The sequence below is a fragment of the Zonotrichia leucophrys genome, chromosome 3 (assembly GCF_028769735.1).
Source record: "Zonotrichia leucophrys gambelii isolate GWCS_2022_RI chromosome 3, RI_Zleu_2.0, whole genome shotgun sequence".
NCBI lineage: Eukaryota > Metazoa > Chordata > Aves > Passeriformes > Passerellidae > Zonotrichia > Zonotrichia leucophrys.
In genome coordinates, this window is record NC_088172.1 from 36,892,119 (window position 1) to 36,919,421 (window position 27,303).

At 40.0% G+C, this 27,303-nt stretch overlaps 1 protein-coding gene across 1 annotated transcript in view; it reads right to left on the reverse strand.

Moving 5' to 3' along the window:
* Nucleotides 1–27,303, reverse strand: part of CD2AP (CD2 associated protein) — a 76,208-nt gene that overhangs the window by 23,417 nt on the left and 25,488 nt on the right. The window contains exons 3-7 of the mRNA XM_064707819.1: nucleotides 15,288–15,441; nucleotides 11,677–11,777; nucleotides 7,540–7,660; nucleotides 4,589–4,773; nucleotides 1,150–1,258 (exon numbers count right to left, since the gene is read on the reverse strand). Of these exons, the coding sequence (XP_064563889.1) occupies nucleotides 1,150–1,258; nucleotides 4,589–4,773; nucleotides 7,540–7,660; nucleotides 11,677–11,777; nucleotides 15,288–15,441 (670 nt within the window). The remainder of the gene's footprint in view (nucleotides 1–1,149; nucleotides 1,259–4,588; nucleotides 4,774–7,539; nucleotides 7,661–11,676; nucleotides 11,778–15,287; nucleotides 15,442–27,303) is intronic.

Below are 27,303 nucleotides of genomic sequence, written 5' to 3' on the forward strand. Positions count from 1 at the left end.
TTCTTATCTGGTGTCTATAGGTATTACCTACCATTACTGTCATATTTAAGTTCCTCTTTGATATATTTGCTTCTCTGGGAAAGAGACTCAGCAGGGCCACAGGATTAGATCAACTTCCATGCTTTTAGCATGAGATGCACCTGAATCTATTAAAGGAGCTAAATACTGAATGCTTTGAGTGTCCAGCATTGAATGTTGGGATTTTTTTTTTCTAGGCAGAGTTAATTTTTATGCATATTTTTAGACAAGTCAAATTTCCCAATGCTCAGGGCTGCACATTGTCTAGCTGGTTCTTAGAGCAATAGCACTGGAATGGTTTAAAAGCAAGATGTTGTAGTTCTCTTATTTCTGCAAATTATGCATTCCATAGAAAACACACCAAAATAAGGTACTTCCACATAAAACAAAAATATACTTAAAATTACAATACAGAAGTTGACAAAATGTCTGCTCTGGAACCAGGGAAATGAGCAGTCTACACATCACATAATCAAAGTTAATTTTTTATAGGGATTGGCACTCCCACAAGATGTTTTGGGTTGACTTAAAAATATCTCTCTTGATAAAACTGTGCAATTTGGCAGCTAAAGGAAGTCATAAATTCTTAAAAGATAAAAAAGAAAAATAAAAAAACAGCATAAACAGAATCACAATGAAACTGGATTATGAAGGGAAGAGACCACAACACAACCTAAGCACCAACTTTCAGATGCATGCTGCCACCTCCACAGAAAATCCCGAGCCTACAAAGGAACTTGTGTAACCTGGGGACAGAAATTGTGCTGGGAGACTGTTCCATGGAAATAGGTCTCCAGCATCCCATCAGAATCAAACCAGGTAGAAAGTAAACAACACATAAACAGAAAATTAATGCAAAATGACTGCTGCAATAGAAGTTCCTATCCCAGCCTTATTTTGTTCTGGGAGATAACCCTACAAATGTTTTTGATTTTTTTTCTAAAGAAATGTAAGCAAAAATTAGTTTAGACTTTTTTGCACTTGCATAACTCCTCAAGGGTACAGAACATCATACAAAACTTCAGAACACGCAGACATTTTAGATTTTAACACCAAAAAACCAAATTGGTAGCCAAATAGTTCATAAGAAAGGACCTCCACATAACAGATGTAAATATCCATCAGCCTTACCTTTTGGTTTACTTTCAGCTTCTGGTTTTATTACTTCAGGTGTGTTTTCAGTTTTTGTTGTACTAGGAAAATGAATTAACTTTGTTCCAGGAGGATGGTTAGGTAATGGCTGTATTAAAGAAAAAAGAACTTTGTTAACTAAAATTCTTTCGAGTTTTGTTTGTTATTAGGCTCCGGAAGATACTGAATTTTTCATTAGCTGACATGATGAAAAATACCATCTCCAAGAGATTTAATGAGTTTTTCCACTAAGTACTTAGCTTACTGTATTTACTTCATTACAGACACTGCAATTAGAGTCTGTCTACTGGTCAAAGACAGAGCACAGCTTTCAAACTGGAAGCTGATCTCAGGATATGGCCAAATACACTTTAGCAATTGTATTTCAGCAGTTCCAGGTGTTACTCTCCCATTAGCCTGAATATTGTCTCCTCCAGCACATAACAGAAGCAGTTGTTTAACAGCTTTGCTCTCAGTAACTCTCTGGCCATGCTTATCCTGCACTGGAATAAGGCAGGGATACTCAGCAGCCATACAGCACTTCAGACAAGCAGTTTTTAACTACTCAGACAAATGAAAGAACATGAAAACCCTGTCCCAGCTTCCCTTCACTCTCAGCAATTTGTACAGAACAGTTCAAGTGTCACTACAGATTTCCCCTAAATGAAAAAGCAAAGAGGCATTGCCACAAGTTTCAGAGTTTAACATCTAACTAAAATAAATTACAGAATATTTAATTTTTCCCCTCAGAAACTTACTGAGCTGCCAGGCAGATTCCGACAGCTTCAGCTGCATCCACCTCTTCACACCCAGAGCTACAAACACAGAATATGATCTTACAGTCAGTACTCACCTGAGCAGCCCTAACAGCATTACTGATATGAAAAATCCCACTGCCTTTAGTTACTCTGCTCATTTTCATCTACAGTTCAAACTTTGCAGATTTTCTACTGCCAGAGAACCTGGATTTACTCTCCTTAGAGCCAGACAATGCCTGTAGGCTGATGTTTGGTGCCTCTGACATACCACAGAAGAAGCCAAGGTCATTTGGGATGTTCCTGCAGTACCTATGCAATTTAACTCTCTCCAGAATGGTATATGAAGGAAGCACTAAAATAACCCTCCTCTGAGATTAAACACCTCCAACATGGAAATAGTTCTCTGCATTTCCCCCTTCCAATGTAAGATGCAATTAGGAATAAGAGAGGAAGTTTAGGCAGACAGGGTATAAATAGCCTGAGCCCACGTGGGATGTTGGGAGAGCTGGAAGGATCTCCTGCAGCAGCATATACACTCTTGGGCCCTTCAGATCCATCAGTGCTCAGCCTTCCTGTGCTGAACAGCTTGAATTTTCCAAGGGAAAAGAGACCTCTCCTCTACACAGCTTTCTTTTTTTTTTTTTTTCTTACTGTCTTAAAAGACTGACAGTGCTCTCCAAGCATTTCATCAGCTAACACCAAAGCAAGTTAAGCACAAATCCAAGGAAGCCATCTATTTTTACAAGAGCTTCATGAGAATTATCTCCCTTGGGCTCTCCATGCTGTTCTGTAAGTCTGCCCACCTTTGGAATGACTTTGGCAATAAGTGGAATATTAAGTGCTAAACTAAATTGTTTATTTCTCTGACATTAAGCTATGCAAAACTGTTTTCACACTTCACTTCCTCTCTTGATGAGAAATGAACAGACCTTTCCAGACAGGCCAACCAAAACTGCACAGCATATGTCACTGCATATATACAGTCAAAGAGAACAATCCAAAAGGTCTGAGCAGACTTCATATTAATTGTACAAGTTTGGAAAGGTTTTTTTTGTTCCCAAGTGACAAGGCAGACAGTAGGGAGGCACCCTTTTGAATGATCTATCTCATGACAAGAAAGCAAACTGGAAGCTAGGTCCTGAAAACCTATTCTAACAGCATTCACATGAACATCACAGTAGTGACCACAGCCTGCCACATCAAGGGACAAAGGGGAGGAATGAGGAGAATCCATGTGACTTCACAGAATCATGGAGAAGTCTGAGCTGGAAGGGACCTTCAGTGACCATCCCAGTCCAACTCCCCGCCATGAGCCTGGACACCTCCTATAGAACCAGGCTGCTCAAAGCCCCATCCAGTCTGGCCTTGAACAACCAAAGATGTGGTAACCATAACTTGGGTGGACAATCAGTTCCAGCACCCCACCTCCCTCACCATGAAGAGCATCTTCCTCATCTCCTCTCTTTTAGTTCAAACCATTGCCCCTTGTCCTCTCATTACAGACCTCAGTAAAATGTCTCTCTCCATCTATATATCCATCCATGTATTGAAAGGCTGCAGTAAGGTCTGCCACAGACCTTTTCTAAACAACACCTTCTTCAGGAAGCAACATTCCCCAAGCTTTAAACAGAAGGCAACACACTTGCAACTCTTCCAAATCATCTGATGCTCTGAAACAAACACTGCACACACCATGCCATTGCTCTGAGCATTGCTACTGAAGAAAAACACATTCAAGGAAGTCTCTGATCCCCCCTCCTCCAAGGGACTCGTCTCACTTTTTGCCCTACATCAATACAATTATTACCATGGCAGAGGAAAACAAATCACTCACCAGAACGGCATTAATGACCATAATCCACAAACAAATTGAAATAGACAAAGGCTTCAAAAGCTTTCTTTATCACCTGAGTCAAAACTGGACTATCTCAGCTGCCTTTAATTACCAAAAGCTGAAAATCCATATATAAGCTCTTGGAATAGTAAGCCCAAGTGAAAGGACTGTGCATTGTTGCTGTGCTTCCAAGGAGTAAGAACGCTCTTGAGTTCAGATCAAAATAAAATTCAAACAAAGAATAAAAGGGCTCCTTTTCCCACTCAACCATTTAAAAAAAAATGGGGAAAAGAAAATGCAAAATCCTAGAACTGCATTTCTGTGTAAGGCTTACAGGCTTACACAACCAGTAATTTATGAAGCTTGGCAGCACTCACTGAAGGTAATGGCAGCTGACACCTAGATCAGCAGTCTCAACATCCACCAAAACTTGAGAAAAAAACCCAAATAAGCCAAAGCACAAAGAAATGCCAAAATATTCCTTGTTTTAAAAAACAAGTTTAACTTATATTGGTAGACCTTATCTTCTCCCAGACTATACATAAAGTCTGTTACAAGGTGAACCAGAGGGACCTCACACTGCAGATGGTTTGAGATGCCACTGTCATGGCTCTGAAAAGAGAATTTATGTATCAGCTTGGTTTTTAGTCTCTAATGATTTAAATATCAAGACATTTGAATAGACCTTTTGGAATCAATGTTAAATACAACTTACTGTGAAACATATTCAAGGAGATTTGTTTTGTTTTATAGGCAAGAGCCCGATGAGAGGATAATGGTCAGATTCCACATCTCCTAAATTATTTTTACAGGAAATCTCAAAAGAACAATATGTACCACTACAAACCTTATCTTGCTTTTTATCTTCTGATTCATTACTGGATAATCTTGTTTTAAGTTTCACTGAGCCTTCCTTAAAGATATCTCCAAACCCAACACCTCGGATTTTCTTTGGCTGTGCTGGTCCCAAAGCAGGTTCACTCCCATTTCCTGGAGAGGTCACAGGTGAGGTAGGACTATTGAAAACAGGCTCTGAAAATAAAATAAGAAAGGGAAAGCTATTTTAAAAGCTGAAATTATTTATTTGCTCTTCTGGGAAAAAAGTGGAAGCAGCACAGCTTTGTGCACTCCTCCTGATAAAGAGCTTTTTAAGGAACACCACTGTAGCTGTAACACCTCATATTTGTTCTCATTTTATATTTAATGTAAGACCAACTTAAATCACACCAGTTTTGTCTTGGTTATTCTGGCAACTAAGTCAACAGCTCACTAATATTCTTGCTATTTCAATTATCACTCAGGATCCACAGCCTGTTAACATCAGTGTTTTCCATTAGTTGTATGAAACACTGCTTACGCACTCTCTGAAAATGGCATTTTAGTCCAACATTTAAAAGCTTCTCATTTGAACAGCTACAACCACAGAAAGCAATAATCAATAAAGGTTCATAATGAATCCAAACATGTTTCAACTGTCACAGGAAAACAGAGTGTATTTCAGTGGCAGAGTGATGCCTCTCAAGGAACCAGAGACATTTTCCTACTGCTCAAAATGCTCCAGCATTCAAACCAGATACAGTTGTTGGAAATTAATCACTGCTGGATAATTCAACTATTTACAATTCTTTTAATCTTTCAGTTTTAAGGGACAGCATTTATCCACCCCCCAGAAATGTATTTCAGAGAACAACTTAATTTTGTTGCTAAGAGCTTTGCCACTTTTTTAAAGAAGTTTTTAAACTATGGTTAGATCTGTTAAAGTCCACAAATTAGTATACATAGTCAAGCAACTTTTGCATGCACAATTCCAGGAGACAGTCATGTGAAAGCAGACAGCTTTTATCAACCAGAGTCAAAATGGCCTCCACATCTTTTAGCCTTTGGGTGAAGTTCTTTTCAGTCCACGCAGGCCTGTGAACTGCAATAAAGATTAAAGTCTCTTCCTCCTATCATTAATTTAGGATATTTTGATGGTATTGTGAAGCTAAGTTCTCTTGACTTCAGTTGCTCACATTTTGTCCACCCAGCTGCTCTTTATTTAGTTATATCCCCCTCATATCTCATAGGACAGCTAAACATCCCTTTGGTGGGCAAAGTCCAGGCTGCACCTTTGAATGACCACAAGTGAGTGAAAGGAAGTTTCGCTGTTTCCCGAGAGTGAGGAGGGAACCAAAAGCTACTCCAGACCCTGACTGTGAAAGTACTGAGCATTAAATACAACCCCTGGGGGATGAGGGGCTGAACACACCAACTTGTTAGGAACTGACAGGAAATACAATAACTTCAAATTACTGTGCAGTGTCACTGATCTCAGAAAACAGGAATTAAGATCAATATATACCCAATTGTAAATTCACTGCACCACACCCCACTAAACTCAGGGAACTTGACCTCCAAGGAAACAGCCACTGACCTATTTGGGACTGCTCAAGTCAAGGTCTAATTTTATGCTACCATGAATTCCAAACTTCCAAAAATAATTCAACAAGATCTTGCTCTTCCCTATGTCTGAGCAAGATCTTGTTTGAAGCAATCAGTACTGGACACCATGTAAATGAGGGAGCACATTACCACAAGGTAAAAAAAAAAAACCAACCTGTTTTTCTCGAATGTTAGACCACTGTCTTTTAAAAATCAATTAACTCCTGCTCTGATGTTCCCAAAAAACATTCCTGTTTCAGCAATACCATATGACAAGTCCCCTTCAAATTGACCTTCACAGATTGAAATGTTTCTAAAGTGCATTTTCAAGGGAACAGAGTAATTGCCTGTAAAACACAGACCTGCCTGGCACCACCCAGGCTACTGCTCAGCCACAGAGCATCTGCTTCTGCCCCAGATACACAGTCATGGCTAGAAAAGGACAGCCAAATGTAAATCCTGCCTTAAAAACATCTTATTGTTAGATTAAAATATAATCTAAGGCCTAAGAACTGGGATCTGTCACAGTCATATTTTCTGAAAAATCCCTTCACCAGGATTTCTTCTCCTGGGAAGCTGAGAAGCCTCAGAAAAGAACGAAAACAGTAATTATCTGATTGCTGCTCCTGTGTATGGAATGTGGTCTGGACATTGTTTACCAACAAGTGCATGTTTGATTGGTTTCCTGTGACTTGTTTTTACTTAATGACCAATCACCATCAGCTGTGCTGGACTCTGAGGAGTCAGTCATGAGTTTTTCATTATCACTCTTGTTAAACCTTCTGTCTGTATCCTTTCTCTTTCTTTAGTACAGTTTTAGTATAGCATTCTTTAATATAATATAATACAATACCATAAAATAATAGATCAGCCTTCTGAGAACATGGAGTCAGATTCCTTATCTCTCACTTCATCCTGGGGACCTCACAAACTCAACAGGGATCTCCTTCCTTGGACTTATTTTGAGGCTCTCCACACTGTTTTGATTTCCAAATAACTTGGTTAAACACCTCAATTTTCTGTTTTAGAGAGCTCATGTCTGTGAGAATAAGACTGAAAAAAGCTATTAAACAAAAGAATAATTTTATATCCAAGTCTAAAAAATATCAACTTTGAATATTATAAAATTTCTAATGATAAAGTGTATACCACACATTTGCAAGATTAAGACTTTGACTGCAATTTTATTATGAGTGAAAATGGGAGCAGACATGTATCCTCATATTCAGCATTAACACTTTCTGGAAAGAAATGGGAACATCATTCTTAGGAAGACTGAATTCTTTACAGCTTTGTTGTAGTTTAACCATAATACCCCAAATTATACCAGAAATCAAAACTTACTTTGCTAAGAGTTTGCAACAAACAGACCACTACCTGTGTCATCCAGAGCATCCTGTGTTTCTCCATCATCCGTTGATTCCAATTCTTTCACAAAGTTTGAAGGAAACATCCCTGCCTTGCCATTCAGTATTCCACTCCACCATCCTTCCTCTACCTGTATAGAAATATTTTGCACATTACCAATGGAATAAAAAAGAAATTCCTATCAATTCCATACAAACTCTACAACCAACTCTGGGGAAAGTTCAAATTATCATTCTTTCTTTAGAAAGAAACCTACCAAACATGCAGAAGTATTAGACAAAAAGAAGAGGAAGAAAACAACTTAATGTTACTTGTACCACTACAGCAATGATCCTAACAGCAGATTAGGCCCATTTCAGTTAATCCCAAAAAAGCAGCAAAATGTTCATCAATGTTCTCAAAACAGAATTAGAGGCACTGCACATTTAACACAACAAATAAGTATTAATCTGTTCATGAAATAAAGATGAAACTTTGAGTCTGTGTGTCCATGGAAATTTTTATGTGTTTTTGCTGTCCATCTGTCTTTTCCTCTGTCTTGTCCAGTTTCTACAAGTCCCGCTCTGACTGGCCTCATCCATGGGGCAGCTTCACACAATTTTGATAAAAAAATGAGTTTGAAAGATTAAATTTCTACAGATAATGTGGAGTAGAACAGAGAAAAGCCCTTACAGACATCAGAGAAATGGAAAATTAATGGATCCACTCCATCTAGCAGGAGACTGAACAGCACAGCCTGGCCCTAGATGTACCACAGGGGCAGGGACCTGCCCCATCAGAGCTGACCAACCTTGCCAAGACCACAAGGATTTTGTGGTGGCACACCACAGTCCTAAGGCCAGCAACATATTGGAAAGCTTATCAGGAATATCCCGCATGGTCTAAAGCAGAACTAGCAAAAGCAGAGCAACAAGAAGTGATGGGTAAAATGATGCCAAAGGACTAAGAATTGTGCCCTTTGAACTTATGAACAGTTTTTAAAATGTCTTAAATAAATTCAGTTTATTTACCTAATGAGCACTAGCTAAAAACTATAATTAACATAATTTTTCAGAATCTTTTATTTAGGTTGCCCTGTTTTGAGGCTGGAAAGTTGTTTTTAAGAAAGGAAAGCAAGAGGAAAAAGCAAACCAAGCAGCAGCTGTTTGCATTATCTTTTTATAGCCTGGCTTTTTAGGTCACTATGCCTGACACACAGGCACAGTTTTTTAATGCCAGTCCACCTCCAGGCAAGCAGAGCCCAAGGAGAACCTGGCAGCTGCAGACACAGGCAATGAAAAGAGCACTGTTGCTTTTAAAGGCATCCTGGTGTGAAAATACAGCTTTGTTGTGGATGGTTCAAACTCAGAGACTGGGCCTCTGAAACAAATTTTAAGCACAGATTTCTGACAAGTGCTGCCCAGGCTCTGGCACCTCAGGTTTGATGGAACATATAACAGAAAATTAAAATACAAATGCCTTGCCTCACCCACACCACTCACTCAGGAGCCACGAGAAAAGAACTTTTAATGGTTACAGTACAGAAAGTGACCTGAGCATCCATTTATTCCTCTGCTAAGAGATGTGGTCAGCAAAGCACTTTACAGCAAAGCAAAGTGATGCCAACCCAGAGGCACTCAGGAACAAACCCAAAATTTCCTGGGCACACTCACTCAGCCTCCTCATCATACTGCCTTTATATAAACCCCTGACTAGACACAAACTGCATTGCCAGAAAAGGTTTCTTTCATCAACATTATGACACAGGCTAAAGAAGCTCTCCATGCTTTGGTGGAGAACATCTGCACATCTGTTAGCAGCAGCAACACAGATGACAATTTCATAACCCCTCTCCTCCATTCCAAAACATTATCATATGATCCAATTTCCACAAGAGAGCTCTGGTACACACACCAGAACTTTTTTTTCAGTGTGAATCCCATCAACTTATTTGTACAAAAAACACAGTCTTCCAAAGAAAAACGGGGAAGAAGGCTGAAATAAGCAGCTTCACCAATCTGTTGTGGTTTTTTTTTTCTAAAAACTTCCCTAATGATGTTATATGACATTTTATTTCACTTGAAGAAACAGCATGCAAATACTAAAACTATAATACTACAAAAATAAATCTGCTATTTAGTGCTGCTCCTGACAGGAGCGAGGGGAAGATATAAAGGAAAAACCAAGGTTTTAGAGCAATGACAGTCATCATATGCACTCTGTGCATGTTTTTCATGTGCAAAACCCACGTGACTTTCTAGAAACAAAAAGCCCTGTGGATTCAGCCAGCACACTGCACAATTTTCTTCCCAAAAAGTTACTTCTGCTCTCTTCAATATCAACCATTTAATTACTGAACCCATTTGCCTTCACCTTTGATTTCATGATCAGTGGTGTCATTTATATCAACTCAATTTACAAAAAGCACTCAAGGGCTAAATATTGAATTATTCTCAAGTAACTGATAGAGCTGATCCCCCTCACAGAGCTGATTTTACCTTATTTTCCCCACAGACAAAGATGACCAAACAATTTTTCCTTGAAGTAAAAGTTACAAGTCATCTGCATGCACAGAAACAGCACCTTTTACATATAAACACAAAGAAGCAAACTATCTCACAGTACTGAGGACAAATTACCTAAAACAAGTTATCCCAGCACATTGCACAACCCGTGGACAATTTTTTCTACCATTCTTTACATTTCTGGTCCCATCAGTACAGTTTCATGAAGCAGGCAGACATAGTCTACACCTGTCAGGTCTTTTCTACATCACCATGAAAACAGCGTGCAAACAGTTCTGTGACCATACTATTTTTCTATCAGGTAGCATTTCCCTGAAAATTTGTCACAGAAGTAGCAAAGACTGGGTACTACAAAAACATATTTTCAAATCATTAAAAAAGGAATAAGCATGGCAACTAACAGAAAAAAATCTAAATAATAAAATATAATCCACACTTCCTTAAGAAACCAGATGAGGAAATGCTCTGATTTTTTTATTCTGTTTGGCTACTTGGTCATCTCTAGTACATGACAACACACTCCCCTCTGAAAATAATTCCAGATGCCAACACATGCAAGCAAAATAGTTGTTTCAACAATAGTTCACTACATGTGCTCTCTCATGAATGCTTACACTGGACCATCCAGTCACAACTGCCAGTGCAGGCACCATCCACAAATTAAAGTGCTGAGGTTACCCAGGAACACTCCTCAAAAAACACCCACACACAAAGGCATTTATGAAACTGCGAGTTTAGTGAGCAGGTTTAGCAAGTCACTTGCTCTGTTTACTTTCAAATATTAAATTTTGGAAGTATTAGTACAAATGCATCTAAGGACATAGCTTTTTCCTTGCTAGGAAAATAGAAGAGTCCTTCCTGGCAACTGTCAGGTTAGCACTCTCTTCCAAAGAGGGTCATGCACACGAAATACAGTCTTACAAAGCTACTTAAAAAGCACCACCAATAGCACATGGCTAGAAAGAAAACTTCACTCTCCCTTCTCAGAGCTTCAGGGAGGAAGAAATGGCACCAGGGAAGGTCAGAACCTGCTGTGCAGAAGTTTTCCTCTGAGTTCTAAAAATGTTCCTTCCACAACCACTCTGATCTTTTCCACAGTTTCCCTGAAAGATTTCACATTTGAAAGAGATACTCCTCTGACACATACAAGCTTCCCACCACTGCTATTGAATGGAACAGCCACCAAGGAAGCACATGCATAAGAAAAGATAAGAAACCACCACTCCAATTCAATGGGTCTACAAGAGAACTTGGAACTGGGAAATCAAGTCAAATAACGTTTTTCACCTGTACCAATTTGGAGTGTGTCTGCCTAAAGAAACTGGTCCAACAGTTTTACCACAAAGCATCCTAAAGCCAAGGATCACACAGACAGGGTAAAAGAACTGCAAAACCCTTTCAAACAATGAATCTGTGTAATAGATCACAGTTTATTACTGTGACGATAAAATATTTCTTCTAAACATCTAGCATATTTAGTTTTAGTATTAGATCCTGAGAGAAAACTCCAGAATTATTAATTTTAGCAGCAAAATCACTACTTCCCATGCTATCTTCCCAACAAGCTTGTAATACAAATAATCAGCCAAAAAAGTGGTTTGACTCTCAGCACATGAATGACCAGCTCTGTGGAACAGCTTACCTCATCAATGATGTCAATCACATCCCCCAGCTTGAGCTCCAGCTCATCCTCATTCTGCGGGATGTAGTCGAAAAGCACTTTGCACTGCCGCTTCTTGGACCCTGATCCAAGGGAAACACCAGAAGTAAGAACACTCATAAAGGAGAACCATCCCTCCTACACCCTGCTCCTGAAGACCTAGAAGCCATTCCAAAAAGCTATGTAGCTTTTGATCCTGATTTTGTGGTTTGCTTGGGTCACCTAAGGCTAGGGAGACATGGTTCTGATAAACGAACACTATACCAATTACCAACCTGCTATAAAAAGCATGTTGACACAAGCAAGTCAGGTAAATCCATGGTGATTTCTCAAGCTATTTCCCAACCAAAATTTGCAGGAATGGCAATCACTGCCAGTTAGTATCTACTTGGAAGAAAAGGTACAAGTTTGAGCTTCCAGTCCTTAAGTAATCCTGAAAGCAGGGACAACTTTTGTTATGCACCACACTGGAGAGCTCACAGACCTTCTGGCCTCTAACAAGGACCTTGCTAACCACAGCTCTGCGGTAATGCCAACATTTGCTGGGCTCATATTTCAAAATCTGAACTCATTTTTATCTGTGAATTAAAAAAAAACCCTACCTTTTCTCAGTGCCAGTATGGCACCTAATAATTGAAACTGTCCATTAGCAGTCTTCGACAAAGGCAAGATTAAAATTAAGTGCAGTTTTTAGCTGTTTGCCCCATACCATTAAAGCACTGCAGACATTAAAAAGGCAAAATGACATCCTGAGAGGGGAGAGCATTGAAGTGGCTTCTGAGAACTCAAGCCCTGCAGCCACAGTGGTGTGAACCCACACTGCCTAATTACTCTGCACATATCCTGGAGCGCTGCTCCTGCTGAACCCAGACAGTTTATGCACTTCTCCTTCAAACAAGAGGCCATGCCTTCAGACCTTTTCCACAACAGAGCAGCCAGCATGCTTTTGAAGACAATTATCATCTTGAGCTATGACCCATGCATGCTCCCTATCCTCCTCAAAAACAATCTGCCACAGTTTAAATGAAAATATCAATCAAAAGTTTGAAGTGGTAAAGCCTTAGCTTACAGGAGCTGTGTGATTTCCATGCTCTCTCTCTTATACTTTGTACTCCTTCCACACTCAAGCTTCAGCAATTAAGATTAGCTGTGTAAAAACATTTCAAAACACAGACACTGCCTCCAAGATTGATCCTTGTCTTTTTACAGCACTGTTCAAAGTCCAGAGCAAGGCACTTAGAAAACCACACCCAGCATTCTCTGTACAAAACAGGCCAGGCATCAAGCATCTAAAATTTCTGAGGGAGGGCTCACCAAATCAAGAATTTTCTACATGCTGGTATATGATCTAAGCAAGAAACAAATAAACCAGAAATATGAAGCTTTATGGGTTATTTCTAGTAACACGTAATTGGCCACATAATATACCCTGCTTTTACCTCCACTGGAACTCCTGCACGAGCCCAGAGGGATTGCTCAGTTCAGAGTAATTGCAATAAATGGTTCAATAGTCTTTACTGCCTCCTGCAGTGCTTTCAAGGCTTCTGTTTGGTAGGAGATTAACTGATACCAAAAAAAGGCAAATTTAAAAGTCACTGCCATTTGGCATAAATCTGATCTCAGTGTTCCTTTACTTAGTGTAATTATATCTAAATGGGAGTGGGAGGGAGCCCATGGATGCATTTCACATCCAGAAACCTCCCTCTCCTCTGAGGTCTGTTTCCAGTGACACAATTTAGGAAGTACCGCCTCCCACTTTTGAAAATCCCTAGAATAACCTAGGAAGGGAACCTGTCCTCTCAGAGAACAGAACTCCAGCTTAACGTGCTGCTGCAGGACTGCTGGGCTGGCAGCCTGCAGGCAATTCTGTCCCTTCCCAAAACAACTTGCCTGGCTTCAGGTTTTGTTTGTTTTGTATAGGGTAAACCAAATTTATCTCTTTGTTGCTGTTACTTAGCACAACTTCTGTATTTTCTTTCTGCTAAACACAGGCAGACATCTAACTGATAGGAATTCTGCCTGCAGCTTACCACCCACCTGACACAAAAATACCTGAATTCAGGGAGAGCTGCATGAAAGAAACTTAACTCTGTTTTTAACATTGTAAACCTCATTTCAGCAAGTAAAAAACCAGAAAGACAAAGACAACTTAGCTCTAGAAAGCAAGTGATTGCCCAGGCACATAGCAAACAGGATCTGCAGGAGCTGTTCAAACAGTCTTCCAGGAAAAAGGGAACAGCAAGTGAAATGGAAATGCAGAGACTGTCACTGCAGCAGGTGAGCAGCTGTGTGCCTAAAGGGAAGTGCTTGAACACCATTTTCTCCAGAAGGAGGAGAGCAGCCAGAGCCCTGCAAAGAGACCAAGCTGTACCTTCTACCCTGGCCACAGCCACCAGCATGAGGATGTGACATGGAAAATATGGAAACATTCCAGTGTTAGGGTGACCAGAACAATAGCTGACGGCTGAACTAGTATGAGATCACGTTCACAGAATCCTACAGTATCTCCAGGTGGAAGCACCCATAAGATCACATTGTTTCCCTTTCAGAGCCTCGCTGTATTTATCTAGGACCAGCATTAATCTTTGAGGGTGGATTTTTCCAAAGTCTGCTGTGTAAACATCCAACAGGCACCTACATGCTTTTGCCAACATGCAAACACAGATCAGAGTCACTAAAAAGTGATTTTAAATCCTTAGTTTCCTGGAACAAAGTCTCAGAAAATTTGTAAAGGAGGTGGTGGTCCTGTTTCTGAGTTTTAAACAACAACTAGTGGAATATAAGCAAAACCTCAAAGCATCAACATGCAAGAACCAGTAAGTTCTGAACTTTTTTAAAAAGCAAGCTTAAATAATAAATGCCTTCAAAACCTTTTCAGACAGAGGAAGCCACAGTAATTTAAAGGAATATCTTACAAGAGATTGGTATGACCAAATACAAATCACAAGCCCGTTTGCTGGATGCAGGGAATGGTAAGCTTTCTTCTCTAGCCTTTAGTCACCTTGATATAAAAACTGGCATTATAACAAAGAAATCACAGATAAAGAAGCACCAGTGGTAGAGTCCTGCCATCCTGTTTGTTAGAACAAAAGGAAAACTACTAATTTTTTAAATACCACTAACTGCACTTTATTTCACACCAGAAGCAAGCCTATCAGGAAGAATTTGAACTATAAAGCCCTTTCTTGTCAAAGCCTTGAATTTGTTGCAAAACTTGATGTTTGCATATTTCAACTTTTCTTTTAAAATGACCACAGGAAATTTTTTATGATCATGAACAGGCCTGCAGCTCTCCATTCACGTATCTGATAATACAAACAGAGCTCACATGAAGTTACAAAGCCCTCTGACACCTGGAAGGAGTCTAAATCCTGTTCACAGGAAAATTCATGCCTATTACTGGTGTTAAAAGCTACATTTGAGCTTTCTGCCCATACATACAGAAGCATAATTTGTCTTTGAATGAGGTCTTCTTCCTATGTTAAGTTTTCCACGTAACCTTAAAACTAAGTCATGCATTAAATAATTCATGTTTATTTTTAAAATGCAGGTCAGCAGCATGCACAATTGAAGGAATTGGAAAGACCACGTACTCTTCTTGAAGCCTTTGGACGGGGGATGAGGCTGAAATCCTCCTGCTGGAAGCCCATAGCTGCTCATTCGCTGCACAAGGCTGGCGACATTGCCAGATTTCTCCCTCCTGAGTGGCACAGCATCATCCTTGGGCTCTACATCCTTCTTAACTTCCTGAAACAAGAGATTTAACAGACTCAGAGGCCACTTAAATCACCCAAGAGGTCAGTGGTTTTAAACAGGTGCACCTTAGACTGGCACATTTCAGGTACTTACCCTTTGGGGTATAACGACATATTATACTCAAAAATCATGGCCTTCATCCTACAACTAAACATACCCAAGGCTGTAATAAATTTGACTTTTCCATACAATTGTGTTAGTAAACAGGTAATGTGCTGAGACAATTCAGAAAAGGGGGCAGTATTTCAACCATCTACTCTAAATCTCAGAAAAGGTGCTTTGAATCCAGAAGTCTCATATTACAACTTTTATGAAACAGCTCCTATTTGAAAACATTTTTAAGACTATAAATATTACTTGAATGACAGACCATTCAATATTTTCATACATAAAGCTGTATTAGGTGATCATCTCTGCCCCAGAAAGCTCCAAGGTGTTTACAGACAAGAGATACAATTGCACTGCTGAAAAATGTGAGCAGAAAAGAAAGTGAGCTCCAAGAAACAGTGGGAGCAAGTGAGGGGGAAGATCTAAGAGGAAAATAAGAGATACCATTTTTCTGGTTAAAGTCTCCCACTCTCTTAATCTTTCTCAACTAGAATGGTAGCACTGAAATTGATTGTGCCAAACAAGACTGAAAAGCCTATAAACATGAAAGCACCTGTTCTTGACAAAAAGGCCAAGCAGCAACAGTCACTCTACTGCATCAGCTCATTTAATGGGATTCCACTGGAGAACAGATACTCTGAAAGAAGGAAATCATCACTTTGCACAAGAACAAACCCATTAAGTCGGATCAATGGCCCATCTATTACAGAACACAGCTTCCAGCAGCTAAAATCCCAGATGCTCTTTAGAGCTCCTGCAGCTCAGATCCTCCCATGTTCCCAGAGCACCCCTAAGGGTTCCATCAGGGAGATGGATCACCTCGCCTCCCTCCTGTGCCTGCAGCTGGAGCTGTTGAATCCTGTTCCTAATCCATGGTCCTGTCTGCTCCACAGCACCCCTGGGGATGCAAACACCCACAAGTACTTGCAGCTTTTTGTGATCCACTTCACAACAATTCTTGTAGCCACCATCAGTAGCCACTGGTTAACAACTCCAGGAGTTATTGCAGCTGTAGCTGCAATAAATTATTTAATACTCGAAAACAGAATTGGCAAGGCATATATATACACTTACTCTTGTCATGTGAACTCTTGAACATGAGCTTCAAGACAACAAAGCCCATACATTGATAAAATGCCAAAAATATGAGAAACATATTCCCCAGGACCTGTCTGTCTGGTGCTTTTTGGACTATTACAGCCCAGCTTTCTTACTTGTAGCTGTCCAGCTGGAAAACTCAGCAGGTCTGAACACCCACTGATGTTTTCAAACATACTATGAACCTCAAGTTAAACAGACCAAAGCATCTTCCAATTTCTCAAAAGAACAGAGCAAGACTGCAGACAGCAGGATTTTTCCTCCCACTCACCTACATTACATAAAAAAGGCATTTTAGAAAACAGTCCAGAGTAGTTCCTGCTGTTACTCTCCTTCCTCCACAGCGACTTCTGCCCTGGAGATCTTAGCTCTGCTGAGATCCATGCCATCTTCCCAGTTCAAAAAACCCCAAAACAAACCAAAAACCAGCTCCTCTTGAATAGCACAGTATTCTGCCTACCTCCCATTTGAGTACACATTTCACATTTCAAAGATTTTGTCATTCTCAGGCCTACAGCTGGTTTTTGGCCCATTACTTAGAAGTCTGATAAAACCACAAGCAATTAAATTTGGCTACAGCTGAAAAGTTTGTCACCTCCAAAATGCCTTTCTAGCTGCCTTGCTGACAAGGCCATTCTGCTCATCTTAAAAACATACTGGTACTTGAAAATCTGCCTAGAGGGCTTCTGCCTATCCCTGGATCTTTAATTTTTTTTTTCTTTTTGCTATGCAATTTATACAGGCTCTGAAATCTCCAAGCTGCACCAGGAACTAGTACTTCCCCAGGTTTCTCAATTTTAACACTTTCCAGTGAGGAGTCAGCTCCAGGCTCCTTCCCGAGGTCAGCACTTTGCAAAAGACTTCAGAAGCAGCTGCTTCAGTTGCTTTGTAAAAAGCACAGAGATGCAAAAAGGAAGTGGGCAAGCTCCACACAGGCAGTTTGGTCAAAACATGACTTTTTTTCTAAAATTAATTAATTAGATGAAAAAATAACAAAAACCAACAGACACACCGCTTCCAGATGCTAGAAAATATTGTGAGATAAGTACCACCTTAATCAGTAATTTGAATTAAACAGATAATATGGTTTTAAGTCCAGCATCAAAGGCAGGAAAATAATGGATAGGTTATAAATAAAAGGAAATTATTTCAGACAAAAGCAGTGCCCACTACAAAAGACCCAAGACCCAAAACCAAAAAGAGGAATGTCTGAGCAACTTTCTTGCCAGGCTTGAGTGTCCACCTGAAGTAGTGACAGGTAGAAAGTATGGTGGGTCTAACACAAGACAATGGCAAATTTTAGCAGGAAGTACAGTGTAATTACATTAAAAAAAGGATCTAAAATAATTCTGTGTATAGTCATTACACACAGAAAATCTTGTTGCCTGATTCAAAGGCTGAAGATTTACTGATGAAGAATTTCCTCAGCAGACATCAAAAAGAACAGCCAGACAGTGGGAGAGCCCAGCAGCACCAGGTACTCTCTGTACCTTCCTACCACAGCCAGGGCAGGAAAGCGGGAACACTTCAATACACAACTAAGAGAAATCAGCCTAATCCAAGACACACAAAGCAAAGAGGATGTAAGGAGAAGTCCAAGGTGACTGTGATAAAAACAGGAGCAGAGACTGCAAATCTGCCATTTTTACAAGGAGCAGACGTGAGTATGGGACTGGTACCAGCCAGGTTTGAATCAGAGTCGACTGTGACGTTTTACTTTGTGTATCAGAAAACTGCACTGGAGCATCACATGGAGCTGTTTGCAGCAAGGAGAGAAAAAACAACCACACAAGAAAGTTCTGCCACAGCAGCCAGGCATAAATCTAGTTTTGACAAAGAACTACAGAAGGTGTCAGTAAGCAATGACTAAATGGGCCAGGAACTGGTTTTTTCATATTTAACCCTCTACTCTTTGTAACATTCTTGTAAAGCAAGAATATGTTTTTCTTCTCATTGTTAGAGAAGAACTGCAATATTAATTATCCTTCCTTGGGGCATAATAAACCATATTAAAATTAAACCAAAACTGAAACAAATTCAGGAATCCCTGGTCTCCACACCTGCATGAGGTCCACTACACCACAACCCTGTAGTTCACATCAGTCTTCCAACACCAGGGAGGTGCTCTGAGATTCATTTTCAAAAGCACACATCAAGATCCTCTGACACACACACCCATCACCCCTGCCAGCATCTTCATCCTGGGTATCATCCCTATGACTCCTTTCACAAAGGAAGTAATTTCTACACAAAGATCTCTCAAAACTGACAGTTATTGATGCAAACATTAATTCATGCCCTATTAATAACATTAATAAGAGTTTGCAATTCTTACAACTCTTCCAAACAGCTTGCTTGAACTTCAGTGTTGCAAAATGACACTGCCTACAGGTCCCACCTCTGAGGTACCACAATGCCCAACCTGAACATGCCCAAGACTCCTGTCCATGGGTTTCACAAGGCAGTCGGCCTTGTTTACACAAATTATCAGAGAGAGTCTGTGTTGTGACAATACCAACAAAAAGCTCCAGAACACTTCATCTTGTTCCGAGGTGAGGCCAATGCCAGCAAAACCAAAATGGAAATATGACATTAACTGCAGCTGGAAATTTGAATATTTTTATTCTGCCAGTCCAAATGCAGTTCAAGGCTTGTCAGTATTTCCATGAGCAGCGCAGATTTTATGCAGTTATGACTTGGCAGTACAAGGTCAATACAGACTGTCTCTTGGCGTGAAACACACTCCACTGGGAAGCAACCACCCACTTGCTCTGTTGTGAACTACAGCAGTAGTAATAAAGGTTTGAAGTTTTCATAATCTCTACTAAACATGTATTTCACAACACTTACAGACTCACTGCAGCCTGATAGGCAAAAAACAAGTATATAAATTTAACTAGCCAAACAAAAAAAAGTGGTTTTTGCTTTAATTGTATCTGTCACGGTTTTATAATCCCTCAAAGAAATGTGTATGTTTACAAATAAAAATCTCAAAATCCTCTACGTGCAGCAATATGTGATGCAAGAACTATTCTTTATATGCAGACAGAAATGCAACACATGTAAATGCATGCACAGGCTCACGCTGCCGTTAAAACAAGCGGGCACTCCTGACCTACTTCCGAGGCGAGCAGGAGCAGCCTCGCCTCCAGCACTGCCCGCCCACCACGGCTCCAGCGGGGACAGCTGCATCCTCCCCACTTCCCTCGCCAGAAGCCAAGAGCTCTCACATCAGGCACGCAGTGGAGATGCAGAAAGCAGGTCAGAGCGTCTGAAAGGCCAAGAGTTAAAAATACAAATTCTATTCCTGAATTATAGGGCACAGAGAAGTTCATTATCCAGCAAATCTAAATCCTTAGCTAAATTCTTCAAGCACAAATATTAAGGCATCAGCTGCCATCTCCTCCTACATATGCCATTACACAAGGAACAGTCATCTTTAGACTTCTTATATTAATTCCACTGTAACATCACTTTGTGCAAAAATGATGTGCATTACTCCTCGTGGCTGAGTACATTTTAAAGCAAGATATCAAGCAGCAGATAATGGTCTCAATCTCTAAAGAGGCTGAGATAAATAATACACAAAGGCAAATGTCTGAGCCTACACATACAATTATCTCTTTTCTTCTCCATCAGAACAGCAATGAAGAACCCATGGACTGACAAATTAAGCCCACGACTCACATTTTACTGAGTAGAAAATAAGTAACTCAGAATTGAACCTGTTGTTTTAGGGGAGAGGGAGGAATTGGAAGCAGGCAATAGTTCTATTTATACAAGTTCACAGCCTGCAAAGTCCCATTCCTGAAAAAACCACATAAAAATGTGACTGTACATAAATATATATCAAAATCTGTACAGCTGCCTACAGAGAGATTGTTATCTGTAACCTGTTCAAGAGCAATGAAACCTCAGTTCCTGAAGCACAAAAATCTGCACATAACTAATTATTTAAGCACCACATTTCCAGTTTTAGTAACAGCAACAGACAGGCAGGCAGAGGGCAGCCTTAAGAGCTCCAGTCACTTAAACCTTAGATATCCCACACCCTTTCATTTTGCCTGTGTCTCTACCTTGAGTAGAAAACAGGATTTCTCATCCTCAGTGTTGGTGCCCAGAGGCAAAATATTTAATAAAGGCAACAAAAGAAAAGATGAGTAATGTGCAGCTATTCCGACCTGTCCCATTACTTTACCTGAGCTATAGAGAAACATAAGAAAATCCATGGACCAAAATAGCTGAGAAGCTGCTGAGCTCCTTCCCCGGTGCATTCAGGAGATCAGAGCAGGTTCCACCTCCCAGGAGAAGAGCTTGGCTGGGAGAGGTGAGAGGCTGCCCCTGATCTTCCAGAGAATTAAATATTATTCTTGAAAATAGAAACAAATCACCTAAAGATGAAAGCAGCTACCATCTGAACAACAGACAAGATGGATAACCTTTATTTTTGAAAGACAACTTACCTCCTGGAGAGTGCAACAGGTGTCATGGGTTGATTTTGGGGGGCTTAATTTAAGGTTGAAGTAGGTAGGGAATCTTTACCAGTGAATCACTGGGTTTAAGTGCTGACCCTCCATCACACTGAACTAACAGAGGCAGCATCACTCCCTGCCTTTGTCTCTTCACAGTCTGACCTGTTGCTTTCTATTAAACCACACCCACATCACATAACACAGCTTAACAAATTACCAATATTTTTACATGTGTTATAATCTATGCTAAATATAGATCTTTTAAACATACTGTCTCCTTGTGTGGGAGGAAAACAATCATCAGGCAAGCCATCACTTCTTTCTCACAATATGCAACATGTGGAGTAAGTGGGATCTCCAGGAAGCATAAAAAAATGAACTGAATTGCTGCAGATTTACAGACTAAAACCTGAGTCATCAAATAATTGTGATACTTGAAGGTCAAGAGCAGAGAAAAAGCTGAACTTTCTACATAAGGAACACTCTATAGAGGTAATGTAGAAGTAGGCTCAAAGTTTCAGATTTTAATACAGATTATAAAAATACATGCATATAGTTTTTATATATACAAATAATTCAATTTTTTCATGGAGAATTGTATATGTACAAACTCTGTTCCAAGCAAGTGTCAAAACAGAATCTGACATGAAGTCTTGTTAATGTTGGCAAAATGCAAAGAGACCTCAAACAAAACCTGAAAGCCTAGATGCAGGAAAGCTCAGCAGTCAGCTCACCAGGTCTACCAACAGCAGAGCAAGGAATCCTAAATTAACAGGAGTAACTAGAGGAAGCACAGATCTTTACATCAGTGTTTCCCAATCATTTAATTTAGAAAAGAGTTCATTTTAAAATACTTCTGAAAAGAATACCTTAAGAATATTTTATGGTGTTGTCATAGCCAGATAAAACTGTTTTAAAATGCTGATTGCATTTCTTCTCTATTATATTTGCTAATACATATATATGAAAATTTAATTATATTTCTTGTAATTGTTTTATAGAATAACAGTTAATGTCCTGTCAACCACCAGCCACAAAACAGTGCTTCAGATCAATGAAAGCAAGAACCACACGTGGCAGAAGGCAAGACAGAGCTCCAGCTCCCACAGCACACGTGTTTTGTCTGCTTCCCCACACGGGAAGGCTGGAAGACATTTCTTTCCCTTCTCCCAGTTAATTGCCTCTCCTGCTGGTCCAGAGAAATGTGGGATCCAGTAACCACTACAGGTTCACCCTGATCAACTCAGAACATCCCTAGTTCCTTCTCACCATCATCCTGTCTTTCTGCCTCCACTCCGTTGCACCCAGCTTTCTTCTTCCCTGCATCCTTTTTCCAAGGCACCATCTCTTTGCATTCCCTATAAGACCTTCAGCATTTCACTCATGGCCACAAGTTAAAACACTGACACATCCACATCCCTCCACAAGTCTTGCCCAGGGCACAAAATTAAATACTTAAGAGATTGTCAAACAAGGGCTAAAAGTATAAATCTGGAGTCTCAGTGGAGATTAGAAAAGGTTTAAAGATTAGGCATTACCAGAGATTCATACATTAACTAACAGTTTTAACTGAAAATGCATCTTGCTTTCTGGTCCTGTTTTGAAAGCATCTATGTAACATGCTTATCACCATCAGTTTCCAAGAATTCAAAAGCTTATTACAACAAGTCCAAAGCTAATGAATTCACCTACATACACCAAAATATATTTTTACAAAGTGAAGAGCATCAAAAAAGCTTGTTAAACCTAGAAAATATTTACCACAATAAACTTTCAGATCAGCTCAAAATATTGAATAAAGCCAATGTTCAAGGAACACATACATTTGAAACTCAATACTGAAAGCACTACAGTAGAGAACACCTAACCTCCCCCACCAAAATGATGAGCAGCCAAACAAAAGAAAAATCACAATTGGTGCAAACATTAAGAAATGACAGGACAGAGATGAGCTACCCTTGTGCAGGTTTAAGCTTCAAGTTCACACTTAGATTACTTCATTCCAGCTCATAAAAAGCAAAAGAACCGACTTATTTAACATTAACTGTGTTGGGTGTACACACACGTTGATTTATGAGACATATGGCAAAGGACTACAATTACATGGCTGGAATGTGCAGCCAGAGCCTCCTGGGATGTAACAAACATTACAGCAAACACTACCTGGATAACTGACCTCTTTGTTCTTATTACATATGCTAATTCCAGAGTGCACATTTATAGCTGCATTTCAGACTTCTGTACACAGGGAAAGTCTAAATTTAAAAGTCATGTTCCTGCACAAGCCCACTCAGTCTCTGCTGCCTGAGCAATACTTTGCACAGTTTACTCAGTGATGGTTGCAAACACCTCCTGATGAAGCACACCCTGTTTGCAGCCTCTAGGCAGGGAATGGCTGCCTTGCTCCTGTGCTTGGAGAGAAAGCTATAAAATTACACATGAATCAAGTGTAACAACTAAATAAGGATGAACAAAGGAGCAGACTGCTTCACGTGATTACATGAATAAGGACATGTAGAAACCTGCTGCCCCTTCCACACAAACCATCATGCTCAATCAGAGCAGCTCAGGAGTATCCAGGAGTGTGCTGCTACCCCAGAACAACATCACAAGCTGATATGGCATTTAGGAAAGCAAGAGGAACGGGTACAAGCAACAAACATGGATAACTCAAATCAGAGGGAATGATTAGCATATTAAGCAGTATTCACACAGGTGATTATTCACATTAATCACACTTTATCCTGATGTCCTTCAGAACAGCACTTTAAGTTCCCTAAAGTTCCATATCAGTGCTGCCACTGAGCCAAAACTTAGGAGCTTTTTCCATTTCTCTCATGCTCTTGACATCACAGTATCAACATATATATATATATATTCCATATTTGAAAATATACTAAATATTACAAGAATCACCAGTGTTTTCCCTATTCTGTGTTCACATTCAGCCACTGAAGACTTCACAACACCACAGATTTTTATTCTTACAATAACAATAGTTTGTGAATGCAAAGTGAAATCTTTTTCTCAGGTGATTTTTTCAACATCTTAAAGCACAGGTCATATTGGACAAGGAAAGGGGCATATCATTTCAACAAATTTCCTGCAGTTAAATAGCTCACTTTTGAAAAAGGCATCTGTGACACTTCAGATCTAACAGTCCATCAAGACAAATATTTCAAATAGTCAACTCACTTGCATGCTCTTTCTTACTAAACAAGACACTTATACTGCCTTGGAATATGAAATAATTCACACATACCCAACCAACAGCAACAAAGGAAATTCCTGTGTGGATGTGGTGACAGCTGAAAAGACAGGCTGACACACGGGTGCCCACAAATGGCTGTGTGGGCAGAGCTGGGTCAGCACCAGCAGCTCTACACTGCTAAATCAAACACACCTCCAGACTTCCCCTCTTCATGACAGACACAGTCACATCACAAAGGGACTTCACAGGCTTGGGACCCAACTGGTCTGAACCCAGGCAGTCAATCCAGTGATTCAACTGGAAAATCACAGGAGTAGGAATAAATTATGTTGAGCTCTGAAAGACAGTGAAAATGCTGACATATCTGTGCCACTCGTTATATCTGTCAATGTTTTCTGCTGATTTAATTTTCTTTACTGTTGTTTTTAGAAACAATAGTTTCCACATCCTAAGCAAGGCTCACCCAAGCCAATTATCAACTTCCCAATTGGAAAAAAACTGTTTCCTTGCTTATTCCGGCCAAAACAGCTGGATAGCAGAGACTTGTCTCTCATCCCACAAGCACAGGAATCATTATCACCATTCTCACAAATCTCAGGCATGTGCCAATGGATGGGATTAGCAGGTGCAGGATTTGCTCAGGCAAACGCACAAGGTACCCCCTGAAATGACACTCTCCTCCAGTGGCCCTATTTCTCCCAAAAGCCTGAAGAAAAATCAGCAGGAACAATGGGTTGACATCATAGTACTGGCAACAGGTGTTAAAGCACCAGCCTGAGTGCTCAGCTTCCCTCCTTGCCTGAAGACAAAGAGCCCAGGGTTTCTCTCATGTACTCAGCAGTGAAACTGAAATTACTTAATATGGCTTTCAATCTTGCATGTAATCTTTGTTTCTGAGAAACAAGAACTGCCAGCTCTGAAGCAAACATCTCCTTACCAGCAGGGCAGCCTACTCTGCCTGGGAAGCAGTGCTGCTCTGAGCGCTCTGTCACATCCCTGCACAACCCACTGCTAGTGGTGACAGTTTGTTCAAAACAATAATAAAGCAAACCAAAAGGCTGTATAAACTGAAATGGAATTTGACCAACAGGACTGATAAACTGCTGTATATCTTGCTTTCTCCAAGCCTTACTTGGATGCAAAGACTGTGGACAGAATACTTTAAGGAGCAGACACCAACATTTTGGAAACAGGTATTTTATTCTAGTTCTTAAATACATCCTATTTATTTCAAACTAAATATGGCTTAACCTATACCCATTGCTTTAAAGGGTTATTTATTCATCTGCTTTTTTAACTGATGTTACCACACTTTTTAATCATGCCCAGATTAGAACTAACCTAGAAGGGTCTGTCTTGCCTGTGATCCCTCCCAACTCCATAAGTCCTGTTTAAAGTTCTGGGTGAGGTCAATTTTTAAAAAGTAATTAAGGAAGATGCAATGCTTGAAGGAGCTTTCAGCCAAAACTTCTCTCACTGGCTCCGAGTATACTTGTGTTTACCAGCATGCCAACAGTGATAATACAGGACAGAGGCAGCAAACACAGACTTAAGAAGGTAGTTCAGCTGTGCTACTCTAAAGTGTTCATCTAAAGGTGATGAAAAGGGAAGAAAAGAGGCTTGGGCTGTGTTTTGTTTTCACAAACACACATACCAGGAAGTTGAATATAAAGAATCAACTAAAAACAAATCATCCTTTTAGAAAAGAACTCTTTCTGCAAGCAAAGTAGCTGTCTGCAATCTCCAAGCATCTCCCTGTACTACCGAAGGGGACATGAACTAAACCAACTCCAAGTAATTTTATTACACAAACAATTCTAAGACCATGAATTTCCACCATATACTAAATAAACTCTCAAAATCATATTGCAAGCATAATTTTTAAATTTATGCTGTCTCCATTCACTATCCCAAAACACAAAGTCTGTTTACAATATTTGATGTTAAAAACATAAGGAAAATTAAACAAGCTTACCACTTCCAAGGACATATTTGCTCGAACACGCCCAGTGTTGCAGATTTTTTTTATTTAGGGGGGAGGAAGAAAAATGTCACAGTGAGCAAAGTTCACGTGCTAACCTGGAGAGGCTCCAGGCTCGGTGCTAGAGCAGCAGCAGCTGCTCCCACCTGTGCAGGCAGGAGGCTGCTCCTGCAGCAGCACCAGGGCTGAGGGGCTGCATGGCCCACACTCGCTCAGAGCAGTGCCCAGCCCGCTCACCCAAACGTCCCCAGAGCCTGCTGGCAAACTCCTCTGCCTCAACCGATGAAAGCTACTGATTAATCTATGCTCTGCTCCTCCCTCATCCGAGTTACTGCCCTGAGCTTATGATCAAACTGGTTTTACTACCATGTAAAGCCTATTACTCACAATACAACTATTTACAAAACTAAGATAGCAATAAATGAAATAAAACAAGGAACTTCAGTTCTTAAAAAAAACTTCTCAGCTATGTAGAGACAAAAACCTTAAGAAAATAAGCAGAAGGATGAATACGAAATCAACACTTCCAGTTATCAACACAACAGGTGTCTGGAGAGTGAACAGAATTACTCAAAACAAATAAATCAACAAAAACGAATCTTAGTCCATCTGGTCAAAGTAAATGCAAAAAAGGAGTTAAGACTCATTGGGCCAGAGAAAAGAGGTAGGTCTGGGGAATTTCCTTAAGGAGAGGAGGCCTGGACTCTTAACCTTTACTTTCACAGAACTGAAAGTAAAGTCAATATAAAGTCTAGAAGCAAACAGAGGTAAAACCCAACCCAAAATCAAAAAGTCTTCCACATTTCACACACATTAATATCTCAAAAAACCTCACACATGCCATCTAACAGCATTACTACACTTCTCTAAATTACATTGGAAACAAACCAATGTGTGCACATTTTTCACCGTGATGGATTTTAGAAAGGAAAAGCTGCTCTCAAAGAAAACAATAAAAGTCTGCTAGTTTCCATTGCTAAATC